This window comes from Hesperophylax consimilis, chromosome 1 (assembly GCF_061612785.1).
Source record: "Hesperophylax consimilis isolate HC1 chromosome 1, BYU_Hcon_1.0, whole genome shotgun sequence".
NCBI lineage: Eukaryota > Metazoa > Arthropoda > Insecta > Trichoptera > Limnephilidae > Hesperophylax > Hesperophylax consimilis.
Genome location: NC_142836.1, coordinates 19871858 through 19898747, shown reverse-complemented (window position 1 = coordinate 19898747; position 26890 = coordinate 19871858). Strand labels below are relative to the sequence as shown.

Genomic DNA, 26890 nt, shown 5'->3' with positions numbered 1-26890 from the left:
TAGGAGATTGAATGAGGAGCTGTAGTGCCACGCGCTGAGTACGAAGACCATCGGTTCAGCTATTCAGCGACACATTTTCGTATGCATGGCTCTAGTCGAAGGGTTAGTTGTCAGTGAGCAGGATATTTCGCTTAAACATTTTTTTTTTATATCCGACATCGTCTTGGAACCTTAACATAGTTCATTGAATAAATAAATGAAGGCATAAATGCAAACACTGTGATATACAATTTAATATGCCTTGTTCATTGTGCCCTTCTACGACCTTGTGTTGCAGTGACAGAACAAATAAATTACCAGTAAACCGCAAATCGATTGTATAAATGCCGACGATATAAATACACATTGCAATGATTTGGCCTTGGTTATATATTGAACAAAATTATATTTCCTCGGTTATAAGTTATAAGCATAGAAATCCAAATTAATAGAATTGCCCTAACATGAAATCTGGGTATCATTTCGATGAGCTGGAGGCAAACCACGTGACCATATTTTTGGCACCAGGAGGGTTCGAGAATGCCTTGAATAAACTATTACGTACAGTCGTACATTGACCACCGAAGTAAATATGAATAACCAGACCATGCGCAGAAAAGTAAAGTCCGCTAAAGTCATTGTGGGACTTTTCTGCGCAGAATCTGAAAGTCAGTTCTTAAAACGAATCGCATGGCGTAGCGACGCTAAAATTGAGCGAGGTGGGTCAATTACAACAAATTTGTAAAAGTGTACAATTAAATAGTGAATAAAATATTAAATTTTGGAAAGATGTCCGAACTTTTGTTTAACCGATTTGGGATATGTTGTTATATTTTTCAGCAGCCAGCAATGTGCGCATCACTGTAGAATGGACTAGTAATTACTAAGCAGATTTTTTTTCGAGAACCGCATGGTGATATTACAATGCGAGTTGCCTGTATACTGTCAGATTCATTTATTAACAAATCATCGAAATTGGGACGGCCCGCCTCCCGCGTTCTCCGCAAGTCGGTTTGTTTCTGATTCCCTGATTGTCTATTAATTTGAATGTCTATGGTTATAATAATATTGGCAGTATTTGTAATGGGCTGCGTTCAAGACATAATAATGGCATCAAACTTCGTTTACGTTTACAAGATAAAACATTTCCACTGGTTGAAGCCTTTACATTATGGTTTCAAAGATAACGGGGAATCAGCTAAGTGCGGAGAAATATCACTGTTTGGCGATTTAAAATTAATTTAATTTAAGATTTTGCGTTAAATGTACATTAAGACATTAACCTCTAAAACGCCAGCCTATCCAGATGGATACGTTTAAAAAATAATATATCTGATTGTAACTAGCTATTCTGGGGAAACTACAAATGGTATTCTATGTACTATTTTCAAATATATAAAAACACATTATCTGGTAAGACGTTACAATTTACAAAAACATAATTTTACAAAAAAACAAGAAAGTTATGACGAAAATAAAATCAGATGACGCACGGCGAAAATTTTGCATCTTGCAATTTTGAAAAAAAAACATCTACGCTAGGCTTATATAATCAACGCAATTGTAACAACGCTTTATAATAAACGCTATTGATTCCACAGTAAAGAACACAATTATTCAAGTGAAATGTACAATTTGCATAATTTAATAAAATATACCATATACTTCAGTACAAGAGAAGCACCATAGACATATGAATATTAGTAGACCTGCCCTAAGTGATTAAAAGCGTATTATCCCCACTCCCCATACCGGTTCCATTGGAGCCGGCTGTGCTCGCGTATGGCCTCAAGTGAAATTTGAAAACGTGACGTCATCATTCTTGTGCGAACTATGGTCGAGGGATCATCGGTTCATTTTACGAAATAACACGGCAAAATGTTGACTTGTACTATGAAAACTTGTAAAAATTGATGTGAAAAAGAGAATAAACCCAATTGTCGTATTACATTCCATATATAAGCATTATTTTACTTTATTCGTATAATATGAATCAGTTGTTACTATCACATCGAGAAACGTCTGGACGCGAAACACAAAGCTGGTTGGTTGCTGGGAAGTAAATTATGAACATTTATAAAAGTGTCTTAACTAAATACTTAAACGAAATATTCGACTCTGAAAATAGAACCGAATTTTTTTGCCGAATTTGGACTTCGCAAATTTGTTCATAACGTGGCGAGTAATTTGCGCTCCCATGTAAAAATGTCTATTCATTCAAAATCAGATTTTACTTTTAAGAAGTAAATGGTGATATTATAATGCGAGATGCCTATTTACTGTCAGATTGATTTATTGACGAATCACAGTCAGCTTCACTCCCTTCGTTCTTCAACAGTTGATTTTATCCCTCGCCATTATCTTCTCGTCTATTAATTCCTATGTCTGTGAGAAGCACCCAGTGAGGTCCACATTATTGAAGTGAAATGTACAAATTAAAATAATACGCAATTGTAACAACACTTTATTAATAAACGCTATTGATTCCACAGTAAAGAAAACAATTATTGAAGTGAAATGTACAATTTGCATAATTTAATAAAATATACCATATACTTCAGTACAAGAGAAGCACACAGTGAGGCCCACATTATCGAATAATGTTTTAAGATAATATTGTAAATAATAAAAATAAATCTTAAATCCATATAAATAAAAATGTAAATGTTGATTAATTTTAATTAATAATTAATTAAATTTGTGGAAAAGTGTGTGGAAGGGTTTAGTTTTTCCTATGGGGAAGATTTAACCCGGACAAAAATCGGAAGTTTATTTATTTTTTATTTTTTGTATACAGTGAATTTTATGAATTACAATTTTTGTGTACTTAATAACTCCCACACTAAGCTTATGCCCGTGTCGTGGTAGTCATAATGCTATAAATTACAATAAAACCATATGTTGTAGTAAGAAAAAATAAAACATAATAAAAAAGAAAAAAAAAATAAACATATTTAAGGACAATATAAAACAAAATATATGTTTTTTATACATGCAAACATACATACATATACATATATAGATGCTCAGATATATATACATATACATAAATACATAGACATACATACATGCAAATATTAAAAATCAATATCTTAAATCTCAAAAAGTTCTTCACCGATTGCTTTGGAATTTTGACACAATGTTGCATTCGAATGCGCGAATGTTTTTTTATATATACCTATGTAATACATATGTCACCTGTGACAGGTAAAATAAGCCATATGTTGGACAAACATTTAATAAAATAAAAATCAGCCCCAACTATTGGTTTTAAAAGCAACACATTGTTTCTCTATCTGCACAGACAGACTGATCCACAGCAACGCGTGGCGGGGTACAGATAGTTTGAAATAAAAGTCAGACACCGTGTGTTCATTAAAACTCGGGGTTGTATGTTGTTTTGTACTCGTCAATAAATAAACACATATTAATATTAGTGGTAGTAAGACATTTGCAAATATTTGCAGGTTATTCGTAACGCGGGAATGTTTGTCTTTCATTTAAAAAAAATAAGATATTTTTAAGCGCGAGCGTAGCGAAGTCCTGCTTTAACGCAATCTTTAAAATCCACCTTTACCTTTCAATCAAGTTAATATTAATTTAATAATTGACGTAGAACAATCCATACACCAACATAATCTCGTACAGCAAGATTTGTTGAATTCTAGCAAACTATTAATTATTTGTGCAAATTTTAAAGGAGCTTTAATCCAAGAGACTCAAAGTCAGTTATTTTAACGGACGTTTAATAAACTATTTAATTAATTATAATCATTTAATCATCCCAAAGAAAGAAAAATAGTCCACACAATGTAATAACATTCTAGCAGTAGGTAACAACCATTATTATAACTTAATATTATTTTTATTGAATACAAATGGTTTGGTAAACAGCACAAAATATAACACTGTAAGTGGTAATTTATTATTTATTAAAATGTAAAAACGATTGATGAAGTTTCTAAAACGTGAGAAAATAATATTTCTACACATGTGGTTGACCTACTATTTAGCCAACCCCTAACTAGTCGCCCTACTGCCTTCCCGTTAAGTCGACTTGGAAAAACGCCAGTTTCCAGCGAATACATTCCAACAAACATGGAAAAAATATTTATGCAAACATGAAACATTGGGGCATGGCCACAGTGCTTTTGTTTTCCATGGCCGATGGAAAATAAAAAACGTTGTGGCCACGACCCAATGTTTTTGTTTTTGTCGGATGTTTTGAAAACATTATTTGGTGCTGGAGACCAAACTTTACAAAAACGAAACAAACAATAATGGATACTTCTTGGATATTTATAATGCATATTTTTTCTCGGAGATTTGTCATAAAATGGCCGTCGTTAAATCCCAATAGTCTTGTATGATGAAAATGTGATAATTTTTTTCGAAAATCGATAATACATCCTGATTGAGAGCTAAATCTGAAAAATTGAGCACGTAAGCAATTGAGCTACAACATGTAAAATGCATTCTTATTTGAAAGAACAATAACTATTACGCAAAAATATTTAATCGGCACATCACAAAGTTTTAACGCGTAAATATTATAAACTTAATACTCTAAGAATTAAATATAACTGTCTAAATAAAATTTCAATTAATAAAGCTGTCCGACAGAAGATTCAACTGCAACGATAATGCCAATACCAACCAATTTGTTAATAAACTCCCTTATACCGCGCAAACATATCTTAGGTAACAAATATGCAGTTATTTAAAAAAAGATGCACTGAATGACAGTTATTACTTTAAATTCAGTTCAGTAGGAGTACAAATTAATGGCAACAGGACGACTCAACACAATGACAATTCAACACATCTTGAAAGGTGATGAAGTAAAAACTAGGTTAAATAAGTTACGTAGGTTAGTTTTTCATCGCTTTTAATAACTTATTATAACTTTTGAAAGGTGTGTTGAATTGTCATCTTGTTGAGTTATCATGGAACCCAAATTAATGTACATGTAATAGGCGCTATAATCCAGAAATACAGAGCCAACAATATAATGTTTATGTAGGTACAGAGATGAATTTTTTATATAAGCTTGCTGCAATATTATCATTTGCACATAGGGACGCGAGGACACGAAAAATGCATTATCTTAAGTTAATCCTCTCGTTGCCAAGCGCCGTGATATAATGACAGGTGCTTTATTAACACAAGAAATAAACTCACCGGTACTGATTAGATTAAACGTGTTCAATGGAAATAGTATTTTTTTCTTCGTGTCCGTATACGCTGGATTCAAACAATTTCCGCAAGTGTGTGAACAATACTGATAGCGATCGGAACATTAAGAATGCATAACTAATGTAAGGTTTGTTGCTTGCTAAATAATGTGCTCGCTCAAGGATGATATTGAAATATTCACACTCAGGTGCAGTTACACATCGCAAATAGCGTAATTTACGGCGTGCCTAGAATACGCAATTATAAATCAATGGCGTTCGGATCATTCCGACCAGAATATTCCTCAAACGATGAGTCAACACACGAACAACCCCGAACAGATTATTCCACACAATTAAAAAAACTCCAAAACACTGAACACAGACGATTGCGAAAATTGAAAACCCCAAACAAAGATTATTCCCACTATTGAAATAAGTAATGTTTTATGATTAATGATAAATACCTACTGCTAGATTCTACGAGCATACTTCATAAAAATACATATAAAATTGTTTTACCATAGGTACCAACGTTGCGCATTGTTAAATAGTTTTTAGGTACTGAATTTTTTACATTAGTCTCTAACTATAATGTAACTAACAAGGTATAAGGTGAATTCATTATTTATTAAATCGGGCATCAAAAATTTATTTATTTGACATGAAAAAAAATTTCAATCTTTAAAAAAATAGCAATAATTTGTGTTAGTAGTTTTACAAGTGTAGAATCATCATCGGATGGAGAATAATCTGTTCGCAATTTTCGTTGTCGGTGTAGTCTGTCTCTTCGTAGTGTTTCGTGTGCGGAATCATTGTGTGGAGAATAATCTGTTCGCAATATTAGAATAATCACCGTATCCAAATCAATATGCCAGGCAGGAGTGCGGAGTTTCCGTACAGCCATTTTGGAGTCTTTCCTGCGGATTTCAAAAGAAGAGGGCGCAGTATTTTGAATAGAGACCGCTCGGGAAGGTTCTTTAAGGTTTTACGAAACATTTTCCTCCTTGATATATATAATGTAATCAAGTTAAGAATGATTTTTTAAAGAATATGCCAACAACTGAGGGAACGGGTTAGGGAGTATATTCACGTCAACGGCATTACCAAAATAAAAGTACAAATTAAATGGGAATAGACAAAGCGTATAACTAGGATGTGTAGATTACTAAAGATTAATAAAATAAGAGACAGATTATATATTTATCAGCATCACGTTATTCCGTAAGCTACACTGTTTGTCACAAATAAGAACGTAAGCCGTGGCCGGCCTAGGCGCGTATATCTCTAAATATAGGGTTTTCCAATAAGAGGTGTTATTTTGAATAGCCTGCTATTTCGGTAGATGTTACTTTTGAAGCTGTCATTTTTTGACATATGACAAGTAGAAACTACGCCATTGATAAAAATGGAACGATACACGCTTCAACAACGCATTGAAATTATTAAAATTGACTTGAGTGAATCAAATGCAAATCATCTTGAGTGATGAGGCCCATTTCCACCTCAGTGGCTTTGTCAACAAGCAAAATTGTCGCATCTGGGGCTCGGAAAACCCAAGGGTTATTGTTGAAAAGCCTCTCTATCCTCAACGTGTGACTGTTTTGTGCGGTTTATAGTCCGGCGGAGTCATTGGACCTTACTTTTTCGAAAATGAGGCTGGAGCAACAGTTACGGTGAATGGATTGCGCTATCGAAAGATGATTAATGATTTTTTATGGCCGGAATTGGATGGTATTGATCTGGACAACGTTTACTTTCAACAAGACGGCTTCAAGAAGACTTTCAGCGATACGTGCCACACAAGCAACGAAACCATTGATCTTTTACGATTGAATATCAAAATAACACCTTTTATTGGAAAACCCTGTAGTATAATATAAAGTCGCTATTCGCATTTGTTTGTGCGCTTAATTCTTCTAAACTACGCAACGAATTTTTATAGGGTTTTCACTTTCATTTAGAAAATTTAAACTAAGCGCACAAACAGACAGACGCGGACATCGACATTATTTTATACTACGAGGCATATCCAAAAAGTAAGTGTACTGAGGCTCTCACGACCGAATGAATTATATTTTCGATATGTTGGCTACACTTACGTGTAGCCTGACTCTTCCCCTCCGCAACGAGACCTGTTCAATGTCAATACGTTGAGAAGTGTCAACGCGACAACACGTTTCGTGAAAAATATCAATCCAATCTCCCGCCAAATGCGAAATACGCGGCGTCATCCGTTATCTCGTTTGGAAGGAAAAACCTCCGTTTGAGGTTTATAGTGAGGTTAAAACTGCATATGGTGATAAAACTATGAATTGTACGAGTGTGTACAAGTGGTATCGCGAGTTTTAAAACGGTTCTCACCTCTTCACCCTCCACCAAAAAGTTCAAAACCACAATTTCAGCCAAGAAAATCGTGGCATCCGTGTTTTGGGACTGTCAAGGCATAATTTTGATTGAATATCTGCCTCAAGTGGAGACCATCAACTCTGCAAGATACTGTGAGGCCCTGAAAAAATTGCGGAAGGCGATTCATAACAAGAGGAGAGGCATGCTGACAAAGGCAGTCAGCCAGCTGCACGACAATGCCAGACCACACACGGCCAACGCCACGAAGGAACTGCTTGCTTCGTTTAAATGGGATATCCTGAACCACCCCGCGCATTCCCTTAACCTAGCACCTTCAGATTATTATCTCTTTACCTCCCTGAAGCTGTACATGGGTGGAAAAGGTTTTTAACCGACGAGGAGGTAAAGGAGGAGGTGGAAAAGTGGACGAAGCGGTTGGCGGGAAATTACTTCGAGGAAGGCATCAAAAAGTTGATCTCCCGCTTCACCACCTGCATTGAGAGGAATGGCGACTATGTCGAAAAATAGCTTACATATGTACTACGGTAACCATGTAATTTTTTTTGTTTCAATAAAAAGATTTGTAACCTACAAAAATTCAGTACACTTACTTTCTGGATACGCCTCGTATTTAGAGGATTTACAAGCGTTTATTATAATGGTAACAATGATGTAAACCCATAAAAATAGCTGAGCTATAGCATAGCTGCCGTTTCCTCTCAAAATATAATATAATATGCCTAGCGTTGTGAACTGAGCTAAATCCATCGAGTCCGTTAAGTTTGAGGTTTGACCAAAAAAAACCTCAAATGACAATGTACAATTTTCCTAGCATCGAGAATATACGGGTCAGCGATTTCAGGTTCGATCCCCGACAAAGGAACTTCCCTTTCCGACTTTACTGTTCATATTTATTGTTTGCGCGCATTTTTAACTTCTATTCCGCATTCTTTTGTGCCTATCTATGTATTTTTATTATTTGTCTGTTATTTTGAAAATATAGAAAGTATTGCATTGCACTACCCCTGCACACATTCTGGAATAAACTTTTAATATTAATTATTATATTAAATTTAAGAACGCATACATACAAAAGTCCAATGAACATTTCGATTGTGAGTGTGTTCCGTGCAGTAACCGGACCAAATGACATGACGGCCTCCGTGGTCGAGGGGTAAGGCTCTCGACTAGCAATCTGGAGGTCGCGGGTTCGAAACCCGGCGTGCATTTTATTTGATTCATATGTGTTATTACACAAAATACTCATTTAAAATAATATAAAGGATATTTGCGGCACGTTCCAGAGTGGGAGATACTCAGTATCGCCCTGGTGTAAGACCACCGTTTAGAATTGAAACGTTGCTGGAAATGGCTTTGACCGTGTTTGGTGACCAGATCTGAATGGCCAAGTACTTCCCAACCTTTCTCTTCCCCATCTCATTCCTCTCCCCACTACATTCACTTTCACAGCATACCCCAATTGGGGATGCCATAGTCTCACTGGCTCCAGACTGTTGGGAGCAGTTTGGACCCTTGTGCAGTTTCTCATTAAAAAAGAGAATAGTGAAAAGTTATATAAAGTCATGAAATGTTGAAAAAGAAAACACACTAGGTTCTAGGTTAGATTAGGTTTTTAGGCTACTTTTTCTCGTCACTCTTTGAAAGTATTTTGATTTTCACTGTTATGTTTAGTCATAGAACCTTTCGCATTTACCCATCAGCGTACTTGAAGTGAAATTACCCTAAACTGCGCTATATAAATGCCATGTTATTATAATTATTAAGTCATAGAAAAAATATTATGCGTTATATCCTCTACTGCATTCCTAGAAACCGTTTCAGTAAATAAAAGTACATTGCATAATCCATCTGATTAATCGCCCTGATTCGAGCTTGGGCACGCGGATGCTGAGACGGCGCTATAGCGCGGGGCGGGAACTGCAGCGGGAGGGACAGAGACGGAGCGATCCCGTTATTCGGAACAGTTACCTCGTTCCAATAAGGTCATATTTCTTCTTGGTGAGGGCTCACGCATAACATGTGGATATAATATTATATTTTTTTGTTACGTAACGCCAACTGTTGGAAGAAATCGGGATCGATCCAGAAAGGGCTGATCGGTTAGTAATAATATTGGCTAACTTTTATATCATCATTTTTATGGAATATCATCAAATATCATTTTAAACAACACCAAAATAGGTACCATAAAAATACATCTATTTATACGCGATTGCCCTTAATTTTAATGAGGCTTTATGAAAACTATTATTTGTATTTCAATATTTACATATTATGTCGCGGGCTGTGAAAAGAATCGTACTTTTGGAATAAATAATAACTTTTTAAATAAAAAAAAATTATACAAAATAGCTTCTACGACTCATTCTTTGTTATCTCGGCTATCGCATGATTTGACTCTTTCTACAACATGGGTCTCTTCGAGTCCCGGGTTCACTCATGCCTTTCCCCAAAATTTTCCCCCACACGGTATCCCCAAAGACGACAAGGCCTCCAAGAGTTAATATTAAAAAAAAAGGTTTTTTAAAAAATGGTCAAAATTGACAAAAAAACAGTGGACGCAGGAAATAGCTATTGATATTTTTAAGAGATGTTGATCGGAATATGTATGGTGCATGAATATTAATTTACAATCGATTTTGTACTTAAAATTTATCAATAATGTACTAAAGAAAGCGAACCAGATAAATAAATAGTTTAATTCGTCAGATTGTAAAATGGTTTATACAGAGATTGATGAAAATTTCGATTCGCATTTTCTCATATTTTTAAACGGGGTTCAGAGTTATTAGTTTTTTTTATAATTTTCTTTCACACTGAAGATCGACGTTCATAATACATCTACAAATATTTACAATAACTTATAAAGCAACAAAGATCGGTTTCCATCTGCAGTAAAGTAATAGCATTTCCTTTCATATTCGCGTCAAACGCGGAGTGTATCAATTTTATAGGAAACCTCCACAAAATAGTCAAAAAAAATTCTAAAGCACAGGAAAATCTTTGAAGAATGTTATCATAGCGATAGTGCACCGCGTAAACATTATTTTAAAATATTTAATGTCAATTTGCAACGGGGAAAAATGTTTTTTATTCGGGTAAGAAGGTACCTACTTTTTTTTCAATGGTTTCGAAGTTATTGCTAATTTTATTTGAAAGAATATTATGTTTCACACAAAATGACAAATAATGCACTGTGCACAAAAAATATTAAACTTGGAAAAAACATTAACTAAAACATATATTTAAATAAAATGGTCGAGATTAAACACAAAAATCACATTTCAAAGTATAAAAATGACTACTGCCTAAAAGAGTATGTAGCTAAAATTCAATAAAAAATAGATCGCAAAGCCACTTATATCCGCAATTTAAAATCGAAAACCGCCAATGTATATTCACTCTAGATGGGCAGGAAAAAATTCTTAAATCTATGTATTTTCAAATATACACACGGTCCGAAAGGGCTAATATATGTTTTCCATGCGATACACCATAAAACTGCGAAAGTCATCAATGCCCTTTGCTTATTCTCCTCCACTCCATATGATTTACATGGCCCACGACCCACGATTAATTAAAACTGGATACAACTCATGAAATAATTACAAAACGCAAGCATATTTAGAAATAATAAGTTATCATATTCTAGAATCCCATAATATACAACAAAAAGCGCCAAAATAAAGAGTTCAAGGATTATTTTCTGGATATAATTTTAAAAGTGGAAAACATTTAAAAAAAAAACCTACGATTATAAAACAATTGAATCCCGAGATAATATTATTTGCATAAATTACCTGTAAAACTTACGTGGCAGTACTGACATTTTCAAGTAAAAATTTATAATGTTATATTTTTACTATCATAATAACAATAATAATGAGACAAATAAAAATTAAAAAGGCTTTGTTTACGACGTGACGTCGTTTTAAATTAAACGAAAATAACCAACTTTGTTTTCGACACTATTTAAAAAAATATATACAATAAAATAATATCGATGGCTTAAAAAGTTAAAATATTGTATATCCATAAAACATAATATTGAGAAAACTGACTTTGAAGATTTGCAAATCTGGAAGCATTAGATTTCGTGATATAAAAACAAGTTTTTAGTAACATATTACAGTATCTATATACAATATTGTGGCATGGACTTTAGTGAGCATAAAGATATAATTGTTAATGAGATACAATATCTGTGCTCCTAAGCACATGCTTGGAGGATTTACAATATATTTTATTATATTTATATCATTGGGACGGTATGTTAAGGAGATGCAATTTTTGAACCCCACGAAAATATTGGCTATCTTTGGTACATTTCAGTACTTCAAAAATTAGAGATACAATATTTTAACTGTAATCCATCGATGTATTACGATGTGTTTATTTTGTGTTTCTTGACGAGTTTTGGGGTTTCTGTAGGAAACTGTAATAAAATACAAAGATCCAATGAGAGAAAATCACGTATTTCCACAAATTGTCATAGATATTGGGAAATGGATTTCTGAAACAAAACGTTCGGTTTAAACCGAGGCCAATCGGAAAGCCGCCGGTCCATTCGCAAGATCGGCAGAACACAAAGCCGATTTCGCTGACCATCTTCTTGTAACTATCCGTCATGGTGATTTGGAGATCGGGAGAAAAAAACGAACAAAAAAAAACAGTTCAACGAACCGACGTTACTGGTAAGATGTCGATCATGTTTACGGACAAAAAAACGTAGGCACGTTGTTTTATAGAACAGTTTTTGCAGACGGTTCTCAAACTACGGCCGATGTAATATAGATATTATAATAAAAGTAAATAGTTATATTATAATGATATCCTCACTAGGATCTCCCGTGCTGAGGATTTCATTTACATATTATTATGAAGTTTCGGATTCAGTATGCATTTGGTCTCAGCATACTTTATATTTCTGATTTCCCTATATTATGTATCCAACTTTTTACTTGATATTTAAATGTTATTATATTGTGGTTCCATTGAAAAACGGGTTTTTATTGGATCTTTTTGAGCGCTTGCACAGTGTGTGCAGATCTGAACGAAGCCTTTAATGGTGTTATTGCATAAACGTCATCAAAACAATGACATTATGACCTAGGTTCGTACATCGAAGGCCCTACGAGAATTCATAAAAATGCATGTACGACAAACAGAAGCGATAAAAACAAATAACATAACTAATTATCACGCCATTTAGCCAAGCGCCTTGGCACGCACTCCTTGTTTCCTTTATATTAAAACAAATATATTTTTAAATTTGTGAGAACATTAACAGGATAGTTTTATACTTAAAACCGTCATTTTCAAAAGAAAAACAAAACTTCAAAATAAAATGAATTCATTCCTAAGTAATAGTCATGTTAGATTTAATCGCTGTTCTGTCTAGTAGATGTTTCTATTTTATTTCTGTGACCAGCAAGAGAAAGAAGATAGTGGGCGGGGATCGTTCAGGACGTGTCCACTGTCCACTCGTCCAGTGTAGCGAACAGATCTTGTTAAAATACGAGAGCATTGTGGGTTAATACATATATAATACCTATGTAACACTTATCTACTTTCTTAACTTGAATCAACTCAAAACAATTTATTATAATACCCTATGTCAAACTTTAATCGAGTAAGGTATTATAACCTGGAGAAGAACAAACAGTGCCGCCATTGATCCGATTTGTAAAGCCAGAAACTAACTGAACATTATTATAAAACTACCGATTGCAAGCAGTTCGGATGACATCTTTAGGAAAATCTGTGTTATGGAAATTAGGCAATTTTATGCCAAACACGTACCTACTAGCATATGTCTTCAAACGCAGAACTGCTTTTGACAATGTCAAAACTTCTCGCGATACCAGAACCAAAGATCATAACCTCATATCCCATATCATATCCCTTTCGCTAAAACAACTTTTAGCCAAAGAAATTTTAAATAATTTGCAGCAAAGCTATACAATGTTCTTCTACTGGCCATTAGACAGAACTCAACTTGCTTTAAAGATAAATCAGATACCAAGTTTTGGATCATCAACCAGGACAGATTTAACATCAAAGATTTTATTAAAATAAATTTAAAAGTATGCCAATGGTACTATGCTGAAGGTTTTTTAACTTAAATTTAATATTGTGTTATTATTATTTGTACTTATGTTATTAACTGTCAATATTATAAACTGAGCCTGCTCTCAACACACAAGTTCCTAGCGAGACAGGCACAATATATCACCCACGTAATGGAATTAATAAAGATCAAACTAATAGAAAATTAATTAAAAAGCAAGATAATTGATAAACGGTACAAACGGTTTTGTGGAAAAAATACCCGAGCGAATATTTTGACAAAGATGCTTTTACTAGAGAAGTAATGCGGTAGAAATTCTTTCCCGCCTAAGATTTCGTTAATGAAATCAATTATTTATATGTATTATATATATTCTACGCCCATACAGGCGTTTACAAACATTTGATATACAAAATAGTTTAGTACAACAATAATCAAGAAATAAAAGTTTTCTATCTCTAAATAGTATAAAATAAAGTCGATATCCGTGTCTGTCTGTTTGTGCGGTTAGTTCTTCTAAACTACGGGACGTATTTTGATAGGGTTTTCACTCTCATTTAGAGAATTTATTCCGGAAGGTTTATATATACAATAAATGCAAATTATATTTATAAAAAGTAGAGAAAAGCCGGGCGCTTACATTGCTAACGCTGGCTAAACCTTATGAGATACATCAAAATAATGTACTACAGAATTGTATATCTTAAAAAGGCCTACAGAAAAGTCCGTGATGGTATATGTCTATCTCCATAGGATAACCCGTCGTACACGTCAGCTAGTTAGTTATATAGAAATTCAATCAACATCAAATTTGATCAACAAAGAAATCTAGTCTCTTTAAAATGACAGCAATTCATTTTTAAATATTGTATAGACAGTGAATTGTTAGAAGGTCAAGTGTGCAAAAAATCGTCAAACTCGCAATAAAACTGTACATTTGTATAAAAAAGCAAACCCACAGACGCTTTTCTATATATATATCGATAGATGGTTAGATTAGTCGAACATGAACAGAAAAAAATGTATATAATATTTTAACTGCACAGGTTTTCATTTATTATATGACATGAGTAGGTACCTTATGTACGATATAAGTGAAAAAAATAATTAGATATCAGTGAAAATAACGGGATTTATGGGAAGGAGGATTTCTAAGGAAAAATAATTACTTTTGGGGGAGAAGTCTTCCGATACAAACGCATTTCCGTTTCTTACAAAGAAATTATCTGTTCAGTGATTTACCTAATTCTGTATTCATTATCCTCCTATATTACAGGAAATAGCGGTCTCTTTTAAAATATTACTGTAATACTGAGAAATGTTTCAAATCGATAACAATATATTATTACGAAAATCTACTAAGTTGTTGTATTAAGTAGTAGGTATGATTATTGTTTATAATGCAACATTCTAATTGGTATCATTTTTTTGCATCCCCGTTCTGCAACATCGTTGATTTTAAAACGACAAACCATTGATGTGACAAACAGTAAAAAAGTCTACACGAGATTACGCAATGTGCGACCATTCCAACACGACGGATAAATTTAAAAATCGGTGAGATTTTTCTACATCCATTCCATCTGGCGGTCAAATCACCAACTAACAAGAGAGCGTTCTGGAAACTTCCTATCGATGAGAGAAAATGTAGCTTTAGTTCGAAACTTCTCTGATTATTCCAAAGAGACCGCTTTCATGGAAAAACTGAAATATGAATGAAAATAATAAAAGGACAAAAATAAAATATCTGTATTTATTGTTAAAAATACGCAGTTTACGACGAAGGGAGAGGGAGGGAATAAATGATTTAATAAAGTATTTCAACACAGGAAATATTGCTGAAAAAGTTAAAATATTTTAGCGTGGTATGAAGGTCACCGCCTATTTTCAGAAATACTATTTTGCCATACCGAAATAAATACGTTTAGTCGTCCTACAAAGAGGCGGTAGGTACTAGGTACCTGAATTTTAAATAGTATTGTAGTATTTATTAGACACGCGCATCAAACAATAATTAAAACACGGTTCAATGCGTTTACTTTTATAAGATATATTTTAATTATTAAGAGGTAATTTTAGGTACCGGTACAATATAATGACCTCAGAATAAGTCTATTTTAATCATTCGATAATCGACAATATCACGAAATCTCGGAGTTTGCGGTTCGCGTTTGTGGATATTTCCCTGGACTGGAAAATATTACGTTTTCAGGATAAAGTTAGCTGGCTGTTAACCAATAAAAAGCTATTTTCACACTCGCTGGCAATCAACGAGTTTTGCGACAACATCATTTATCCCGAAGTTCTCAGTATTTTTAAGCCCCCGCATTCCAATTTCTTTATCATTAACTCTTTAAGATTTTTGAAGATAATATTTATACATTTGTTATGCCGAAACGGTAATTTATAAGAAATTCTCTCGATAGAAAAATATCGCAAAGTAAGTTCAGAAAATTATTAAAAACACGTTTTGTATGTTATAGGCTTGAGTTCACAGTGTATCTTTAGATGCAACTAAAGCATTTGTCGAGAGATTTTTTTCTCAATTTCAAACGAGTCGTGTTTTATTAAATATGTTCACCATTTTCGCTTAATTATTTCCGTTTTTTTTAATATTAGCGCGCTCCCTCTAACATTCGTATTTACACATTTCCCTTTCAAACCATATTTGAACGCTTACTACGGGGCTTTAATGTTAATACTTTTGCTAAGTTTAATGTGGGGAATGAAAGCATTAATGTAGGTATTATAAAATGCATAAAACGAAAACACTTTATCCCTACGAATCACTAATAGATAATAAAGTAATCGGAACTTTTTTAATTATAACGAAAATTCTTTCGCGACCAACTTTTAAAAAGTTAATCTGCATCTACGAGTACCTACTTGAATATTAATAAAACAATACAAAAATTAAACAAGTACAAAACACAAATGTGGGAAAGGTAATTTTATACAGGTAAGTACCAGCATACTTTTAAATAGTTTTCAGTGACCTTGACCTTAATCTTATTCTTATTAATTAATTTGGTATTTTTTTCCAAATATTTCCCTTTAATCAAATTCAAACCATCTCACCTGTGAGGAAAATGAAATATCCATCTCCGACCGAAAAATGTAATCTCCGTTCACACGAAAAGAAGAAATTTGAAAAATAAACAAGCATCTTTTCGAGTAGTAGTATAAGGTGGTAGTAGGAGATTTTCAAATATTGTCAGGTTATTCGTATCCTGGGAATGTTTGACTTTCATTTAACAAAATAAAAATATATACCACCCTAATGTGAACCGATCTGGAAAATTGGAAAATTAGAAAAAAACACTGATTAATTTGATTGATTGATCGCGGGAAATGCGATTCCTTTATGAGTTGAAAATTTAATTCGTAACAAATATACAAGTCAAGGTGTAAATTACAATGCAAACCTCTGGCGAGACAATTTAGTTTGATTTGTGTTTGAGCTATACTCGTACATGCACGACCTCTATTCCTGTTCTACTTCAAATCGATGAATTTATTATGGAATATAAGCAAAATGACTAAATTATAGTTGTGATAATGTAACATATGAAAAGACTTCCTTGTTCCTGAATTCCATACCTACTAGAAGTAATTAAGAGGAGGTAAACTAATTTGCGTATAAATTCTGTTATCTGTGTAATCGAATGGTGAAAACTATATTTATAACAATTATTATTAAGATACGTAGTTCAACCTCCAGCCACAGAAGATGATAACACCTATACTAGTTACATTGACTACGATATTATTAATTTGTACCATTGCCAGTAGTTGAAGTACAAAGTTCCATATAAATACATTACGAGGACAACAGAAATTGTTATGCAAATCACGTCTCGATGCTATCACTAAAACAATATTAGCATAAACAATATGAATCAAACTCATTGGTCAATAATCAATATTAAATATTTAACTACGGCGACTCGTTTGCCAAAATAAGTTGCAAAAATGGTAATAACGGGCTATTTAGCCACCAAATTGATACTTGATATTGTACGAGACAACCATTCAAATAGGCAGGTCTCGAATCTACATCCTTTGTATAAGCCGAAAGAGTCTAAGGAGTTCGATGATACTATGAAGGTATGAAGAATTTTGTATTAATTTCTACAGCTGAAATATACGCTGACAGCATCGACTTGGACTGTCAAGGGAAGAAAGAGGGGTAACCCCAAGATGACAACAGCAGTTGGACCCAGGTTTTTTGGTTTTTCAACGACATTTTTGTTCTGGTCGGGTTACACCGGTATGCAACGCGGATATCAATATTATCTATTGGTCATCTCAGTTGCGTTATTAATAGATAATATTTGATATTATTTGAATTTCCCCAAAGAGGAATAATTTGGTCTTTACTGACTGTGATTAGATTACCCATCGATACTTGCAATAGTATTACGTACAGGATGTAAAGCCGTAGTAAGTGCAAAACAATATTATTGGATACCCATCATGTGAATAAATACAATCTCATAATTACATAAAGTTACATAGGTAGTTTATAGGCTAATGTGAACAACAATTTCATTCTTTTTTATTCAATTGATTTGGAGGATATCGGCAGATCATATATTTATATTTCATTTACTTAAACTTCATGTTACCTACGTTTCGTAAACTCTTGTTTCATGTTACCTATATTTTGTTAACCTATGCATTGTTAAATCTTATATTTTATGTAATCTGTATATTCTCATATATTATGTAAACTCTTTATTGTTATTGTATTTAAAAAACATAATTGCATTGTATGTAAAAGCCCTATGGGCGTTTAAATGAAATAAATAAATAAATGTTTCAAAGAACTCTTAGATAGGTGTGATTAAATGCCGTTCTTCGCTTGTTCTTGGCAGTTTAAAAAAATGTTCGCATATTGCAATGCTTCAATATTGGATAATAATTATTGCAAAAGATTAAATTCAACTGGTTAATTTATACACCATCGACAAAATGTCAAATATTTGGCTAAAATTGATTGCACATGCTACGGTTTTACGATCTGTGTGCAACATAGGTTTCGTATAATATGTTAGGTACCTAATGATGATTTAATTAAGTAGGTATATTACTTTGATATTTATAAATTTATGCAAAATAATTTACAGCAACGTCACTAATTTGACCTGTTTCTATAATCTCTTTTAATCTTACTAAATTTACAGTTAGATGAATTTTATTCTGGGTTAATGATATAAATGTTGATGGGTCAAATGTACTAATTAAATTAAACTGAATTAATTTTCAACAATCTGAATAATTTAAAAGTTATTTCCGACTGAACCCATGATGAAGAGTGATTGATTATTGAGTTATGCAATTAGATTATATATGGTCCTTCTTTCATGAATGGAATCATCGTCATTGGAAAAGGTTTGCAATAAACGGTAAGGTACCTTTTCTGTACCTACTAGATGGGTTGTGGTTTCCATTGAGTTTATCATTAGCCCAAAAGTTGGTGATACCTACCAAATTAATATAACATATGTCATTCGTAACTTCCACGTAGAAGATAGACCAACAAGGGTCACAAATTAAAATAATTTGGTCAATTTCGATTACATGATTACAAAATGTTCAGATCGTAATCAAATATACAATGTCCGCAAACAAATTTAAAATAAATCATCATAATAAAAACCAAATGTAAAATACTATCATTTGTGAATTATATTTTGCATTTCCGGGAGGTTGTTTAAAAGCTCGGCGCAGTTGTTTATCAGTCATTTGATATAATAGAAACGTACAAATGTTATGTATACCGTATACCTACTATTTACATGTACTGAATAGACAATAATGATGTCAAATGGAGAAGAAAACAAAACAGCATTACCTGAAACTCAAAAATATATCTACACCACCAATGGGAATGCAAGTAGAGTTGCCAGATGTCCGGTTTTGGACCGGACAGTACGGTTTTTCCAACGACTGTCCGGTCTAGAAAATTTTGGAAAACCGGACAATAGAATGTCCGGTTTTTTTGAAAATACTCGACATATATACCTCACTCACGAGATTATTTACAGAGCAAAAGCCGTGAGCGATTCTGGCGGGTGGTAGCAAGACTTGTTCAAATCTTTTGAAAATGGTACAATATGTGTGCAGTGTTCCCGTCTTCATTGTGTTCACCCTAAGAAATTTTCGGTAATTTTCTCAGTTTGTTTTGGCCAAAATCAAAGGGGTTTATGACTATTAAAGGACCCTTCGATTTTAGACAACTTGTACCAAAAAAAAATCAAAGAGGGGATCCTTTGATAAAAAATGTTCGGTTTTTTTATCTGGACCATCTGACAACCCTAAATGTATGGCGAACGATACGCTGAAATAGAATTAAACCTTATCGCCATCTACGTAAGGGTTGTTATTGATAGCGGCTCAATTTAAAATATTACACGACGTAGTGCATCGCTTTAAATCTCTAAAAGCCATTCACCGATTGTTTTAAAATTTAGACACAACGTTGCATTCGAATACGGGTGTGTTTTTATTTACCTATGTTATATAGATGTCACCTGTGACAGGTAAAAACATGTTTTTTTGAAAAACTGCGCCATCTGTTGAACGTAATTGCACAGACAGACTGAGCCATAACAACGCGTTGTGGCTCAACGCGTACAAGTAGTTAATAATAAAAACTTACAAAATTATAAACGTAGCTCACTCTCAGTGCAAAATTATTATTTTGGAATTACCTTTTATTTTTATAACCTAATATTTTTGGGGTATTATGCCGTGTTGCACTACCTCCTTCTTTAGCCAACGTTTCAGACAGCATATATCTGATACTGTAATGCTGTCCCCAAATACCCCAAAAATAAATCACTATAATACTTTTGGCCGTGAAAATCTCAATTCATATCTAATATTGTTTTAGTAATAAAATAATTTTTAGCGGGGCTTCAAAAATTATACATAATTTATGAAAGAAATTACACGGTTCTACAATAACAACTTTTTACTTTGGAAATTTCATCGATAATAACGACATATGTTTTAAAGTTATTAAACCAAGAACGAAACTAAACACCACACATTGCAATGCATTCCAATTTAACTGGGCTGAAATAATTAATAGCAGACAGCCGCAGTCTAAAATTTACCTTCATTATTTCATAAGCCTATTTTCATTCCTTCACGACGACTTTAACGACTAAAATGGCACAAACCTCTCGAGAGTACAAATAGCCGATGAACCAATAATAGAAATCTTACTTACCCCAATTTTTTGCCACATTCATTGCAGAAATAATTACAATTTAAGCGGAGACAGATTGCTTCTGTACGTCTATACTCTGTACAGCGAAACGGTTAACACAGAACTGACAAAATAAATATTATTATGATAGCGCTAAAATTATACTGTCTCGTTTCATATCAGTCATAACAATTATTAATTAATAAACATTATTAATTTGGAAAATTTTTCAAACATGATTTATTCACAGATATTTGAAAAGGTATAATTTCGCCATTTCCATATTATTTTACAGCTGAGGAAAAAAACTGAAAAAGAAGGTTTGGTCTCCGAGTTTCAGTATTTTCCGAAAAAATTGATTTTCGACCACAAAAACGTGCACATTTTTAAAACATTGCGGATTTTACATTGAAAATAGAGTCGCTATAAACTATGCAAATATATTTAAAAATAGGTTAATTTGGGAAATAAACTAGTCCCAGCAAGAGCTCGTACGGACGTCATCGATGTTCGTCCTCTTTTGACACGTCTTGTTTGTTAATGTTAAATATCTCGGAATCTTAATAGATAAAAATGTTAAATGGAAATACCATATCAACCTCACAGTGCAGTGGAAAGAATAAGAAAACTATCAAAATTGTCTATTATGCATTAATACAGTCCCTATTGCAGTGTGGAATTATTGGGTGGGGAGGGGCTTTAAGAGCTACCTTACATAACAATTATAACAATTCAAAGATTAATTATTAAAATTATCCTTAGGAAGCCATACGATTCCCAACTTTAGAAATATTTCAGGAATTTAATGTACCAACTATCACAGAATTGTATGAAAGAAACGTCTTATAAAGTTATATTTATAAAGAATATTTCATCAATAAAATTCACCCCTTAGATAGCATAAGCAATAGATTTAAAACCAAGGGCCTAATAAGGCTAATAGCCATACTAATGCTAATAACGACCACGGCTCAGCACCACTACTAGTATTTAGGTGTGAAATGGTACAATATATTATTGTCCAAAAACAAAATTAGGGTAACCGAAACATTGAAATATGAACAATTCTAAAAGCAAACTAAACTCCCTGAAATTGGATAGGGATATATTGTACCCTTAATAAACATATCTAGCATTTAAAAAAACTTTGGCTATTGTTATAATACTAATTCTCTAAAATTGTGTATATTGATTTATGTTTGTAGTTAATTTGAATATGTTCATTTGTATGTTTAATTAAGTTTGTAGTTACGAGTATTTAATAAGAATTTGAATATTGTTTTCACCTTTTAAACATTATTTTATTTTGTATACATACTCCTCCCATAAACATGAGCTCCTGGAGCTCATTTTATGGCGTATTAGAATAATTAGGAAAAAAATATTTACCATACTAAAAAATTGAAATTTTGTATTACTACAATAATAATAATATTGGACAATTTGTATAGCGCCGCTTTTGTCAGATATCACCTCAGGGGCGCTTAATAATAAATAAATTAATAATAAATAAACGACAACAGATACTAGAACGGTGACGTCACGTACGATCTTTTATTGGAACTAGCATAATAATAATTGTATTTAGTATTTAACAATAGATTTTTACAGGAATCATGGCGTATCCGGATTAAAAAAAGAAAAATTGACAACGCGAACTTTAGTAATCATGTATTACGGAAACCTAATAATTAAAACCTTCAACGGTGGCGTATTCTTCCAATTTACGATACGAGTTTCGACAAACCTAGACTTGCGTCATTCATACATAATAAAAAAGCAATGTGTATATGTACGTACAGTATAATACACCGTCTTTGATCACCGTTCGATGTACAACGCGGAAAACTATTATTTACTACAGGTAAAGTTGCTAGAAAGCCTGTAGTTTAAGGTCGAGGAATTTGTTATAAAAAGTATAAACTTAATGGAATTTATATAATTATTACTTTTTATATACATATACATATATTATGTAAGCGCAAAAGCCCAATGGGCATTGAAATAAATAAAGATACACAACACAAATAAATACAATTAGATGGTATACTTTGAAACAACTAAATAGCTTATGATATATTTTCTATGTTAGTGACCTCAAGGTCACAGGTTTGATTCCTGGCGTTTGCAAATAAACTTTACATGATATCTTACAATTAATACAATTTTTATACTTTTTTTGTAGATTTACAAACAAAATCTTACTGATACCCCTACTTACAAGCCAATTTCATCGGAATTAGCTGCAGTACTCCTAAACCATAATCTTTTTCGTTTTGGCTGAAAGCACTAAGCGTTTGTAACAATGTAATTAAAATAACACCTACTTCAAATTTTCAAACGTTCTGCTCAAGATAAAAAATCTGTGATTTATTTAAATTATGATTTCGTAAAAAAAAAAATATTACTTCAGTCTGTAAGTCAATAGCAAATATTTTAATGGTGAACTATTGTTTTTTATTAAATAGTTTAAATAATAATAATCCAACTTCCAGATTTACACAATGCTTGCATCGTTGGCGTAGAGATCGTATGCTCAAAATTGAATGTATTAAAAATGTAACAATGAGAGATTTCTTTCAATCAAACTGAATATTACTCATTTTTGCAAGAACTATGTAAAAAAACTAACAAACCAACCGCGAAACCATTGAAATAAATAGATATGTCAAAAATGTTAGATCACAGGTAGCAATAGTTTATAATTAAGTAGGTGGGTATTTAAGTACCTACATACAAATCTTATGGTTTCAGAGGAAATTTTGGTTTGATTTATAATGTAAATTATTAGAAACATACTTTTTGGATTCGAGGTCTACTGTTCACAGTAATACTAGCCCGTTTACTTTAATATTTTGCGGAAATTCACGTGTGACAATGTTCACGTGTGAATCCTACATGTTGCAGTCAAAATAGATATTTAGTTAGAACGCGTTTCGTCTAGTCAAAACCAGTTTATAATCTAGTTTTTACTAGCATTCTAACTAAAAATTGGTTTCACTGTAACATACATGTTTTATTACATATTACACGTAGAATTTATACATCGTCATTTAAAAATGAATAAAACACCACAACATTAAAACGTGACGATTCCATAATTCTTACATTTTCAGTACCCACATGTCCTACATATATACTGAATTTATACCACCGATCTTACAACGGTCGGTGGTGTAATGGTCAGCATAATTGCTCTGAAGCAGTTGTTCGTGGTTCGATACTCGGCATGTGGCAATAAAAAAAAAATTGTATATTGAGAGATATTTTACAGGTATTTTTCAGCGGGATTTGAAAATGTATCTATTTATTAGGGTGTTAAAAAATCCAAACAATATTTACATCAGTAAGTATCTAAAGGTAACATTGCTTGTATGTTGCACTGAATGATAAGAAAATAATTTAATTTAATAATAATTTTGTTTTTGTTAGGAAGCTGAAGTTATCGTTGTGTACAAACTCATTCAAATGTGTCCTCTTTAAAGTGATTTGCCTGTACATAAGTAATTAACAGATAGATAGATATTATGAACACATATATATTTTCTTTTTTGTACTCTGTTTTTAAATTCTGATTTTCCTCTTATTTTATTATTATTATTTTTACTATAATATAGATATTTCTTTTTTTTTTTTTCTTTACCACTTATTTGTTTTTATGTAATTAGAAATTGTTAGTTACCAGCCTCAGAACAGACTTTGTCTAGTGAGGAGGGTAAGGAGAAAAATCATGTATGTACATAACTAATAATAAATAAACGCCCGGGTTGCCGGCACTGAAACAAAAAAAAAAAAATATTAAAAACTCACCACATTTGGTAAATAAATTTGATGTAGCTGACGTATTCATGGTTAAAAAGTTAATTTCTTCACACAAATGTAATATTAAATTTCTTCTTGGATTACTTTTTTATGGAAACACTATCACACACACATTTTTAGGATGAAGTTTGTTTTTATTATTATTATTTAATTACACTTATTAGAAACGGTAGAGAAGTTTGAATTATTTCCTGCTAAAATATATATAATACGTATTATTTTTAATTACATTTCAATAATACTTGAAATATCAGCTATATGAATAATCAGTATCATCATCATCTGCATAATTCAGTGAAAATGAATTATCTTATTAGTAGTATATTTTCAACACCATTGAAAACCTAACATTAGAAAGAATCATAAACGATTAATTTCAGACATTATCAGCAACAACTGTTAAATCCCACAGTGGGAGTGAATAAGGGTGAAGCAATTTACAGTTTCTAAATTAGTTTTTTCGTTCAAACCGTTGTCATAGAATGGCGTTATTAATTGATCAGAAAGGTAAAAAGCGGAAAATGCTAAGAGAAATTATTACATATTTTTTTAATTCACACCTGACCATTCTAGTGAGAATTGGTGAGTGATTGAGATAATATACTCACCTGTTAACATAGTTTTAGTATTATCTGATAAATTTCAAGCATAAAAATGATAGTTTTAACGATCTGTAAAATCAATAAGACTGACAAACAGCAGATATTTTAATGTTTACTTTTAAATTAAAGACGGAACGATGACAAGATTAAAAACTTCATATACGTAGTTGAACGGAGGATGCCTCGTGTAACATTAAGCAAAGTCGCCATATGATACGACTGCGGCATTATCGATTGAAGACCGGCAACGTAACCTCAAAATATACACTTCCTTCTTCCACTAAATATTAGAACATGAATAACAAACTCTGTTGTAGTCAATATTTAAGATAATTAAGGTTTATATTATATCAGAGGGTCGTTAATGCAATCCACCTTATCCAACTTTAAATGGTTCTCGAGAATAATTTTGTGACAGAAAAGGATCAAAATAAAATTCCTTTGGCACAATTTTAACATGAAACTTTATTTAAATAATAAGCGTTGAGATGTACTTGTATTTTTAAAGCATGTTGCAATAATAAGATTATTTTGATTATCTGCACACTATTACTAATTTATTTGTATTAATCTACGACTGAAATCATCGGGATTGCTATCGGAGTCGCATTTTTTACAACGAATTCAAGATAATTTTTTACACAATAATAAGTGGTCTTTTTTGGGATCAAATCATTACATAAATTACATTCGATCAATCCCCGCCACGCGCCGCAACAAAATATTTTACTTATTCTAGTTTATCGAACTTTATCTGTCAATCGTTTTTGCGCATGTTCAAAAAGTGACAGGTGTAATATTTGGGTACCGATATCCACCCTCGATTAAATATCAAACCATACTAGCCCGTATGGCTAATGATTTTAGCAACTATTTTAGCGTGCATGTTTTGTGCTACATAACTGACTCACGCCGAGCGGCTACATTTAAGCAAAATTAGTAGCAAGGAGTACGCCAATTTTATCGTTATAATTTATTTATGATCATTCCTCTCGAGACCCCATAGGCACTATCCCTTGATTATTATATTTTCCCTGACTTATTCATTCCTTTTTTTAAGCTGCCCTCAATTTATTTTGACATACAATACTTGTACCTACGTCCAATTTCTTTCTTTATAAAATATTTGTGTGTCGGAAAATTACGTGTTTAAACATTAAATAATATTGTTGTTTTTTTTTTAATTTACTCAAATTAAGTACGCTATAAAAAGCAGGAACAATTTACTGCCACTCTGGACAGTGGTGTGAAGTATATATAAAGTTAGATTTTTTAAATATTGCCGAAGAACGGAGATTCTTATGACAAGCTCTATTTATTGACGGAAAAGTCAAGTGTGCAAGCATGCTGTCCGATAGTCCAGCAGGGAATTGAAACAAATCAAGTGCAGTAAAACCCTGCTGCGCTGCGTAGAAAAAGTTAAAGTTAGCTAAATAAGGTAATCATTTGCAGCGCAGCAATTGTGGGGCTTTTATGTGCAGAACCTTTCGGCTTATGTCGATTCCTTTCCGACCCATGGGATGTCGGACTCAATCTGCAATAATTAAGATACTTATTTACGCCGATGATGTATTGCGAGTTTTTACTCACCTTAGATGATAATTTTTCGAGTGCTTGCAACACGCTATAAACCATAGAAATTTCTTGAAACGTC

The 26890-nt window shown here is 32.7% G+C and overlaps 1 protein-coding gene across 5 annotated transcripts in view; it reads right to left on the bottom strand.

The window, feature by feature from the left end:
* LOC149426413 (long-chain-fatty-acid--CoA ligase 5) overlaps positions 1-26035 on the bottom strand; it is a 112410-nt gene extending 86375 nt beyond the window's left edge. The window contains exons 1-2 of one of the 5 annotated variants that reach the window (XM_089651343.1): positions 25967-26035; positions 24623-24828 (exon numbers count right to left, since the gene is read on the bottom strand). In XM_089651343.1, the coding sequence (XP_089507469.1) occupies positions 24623-24662 (40 nt within the window). In that variant the 5' untranslated portion in view covers positions 24663-24828; positions 25967-26035. Of the gene's footprint in view, positions 1-20833; positions 20928-24622; positions 24834-25915 lie in introns of those variants that run through there. The other 4 variants (XM_089651325.1, XM_089651335.1, XM_089651352.1 and 1 more) reach the window with 4 other exon arrangements.
* Between the last annotated feature and the right edge of the window lie 855 nt (positions 26036-26890).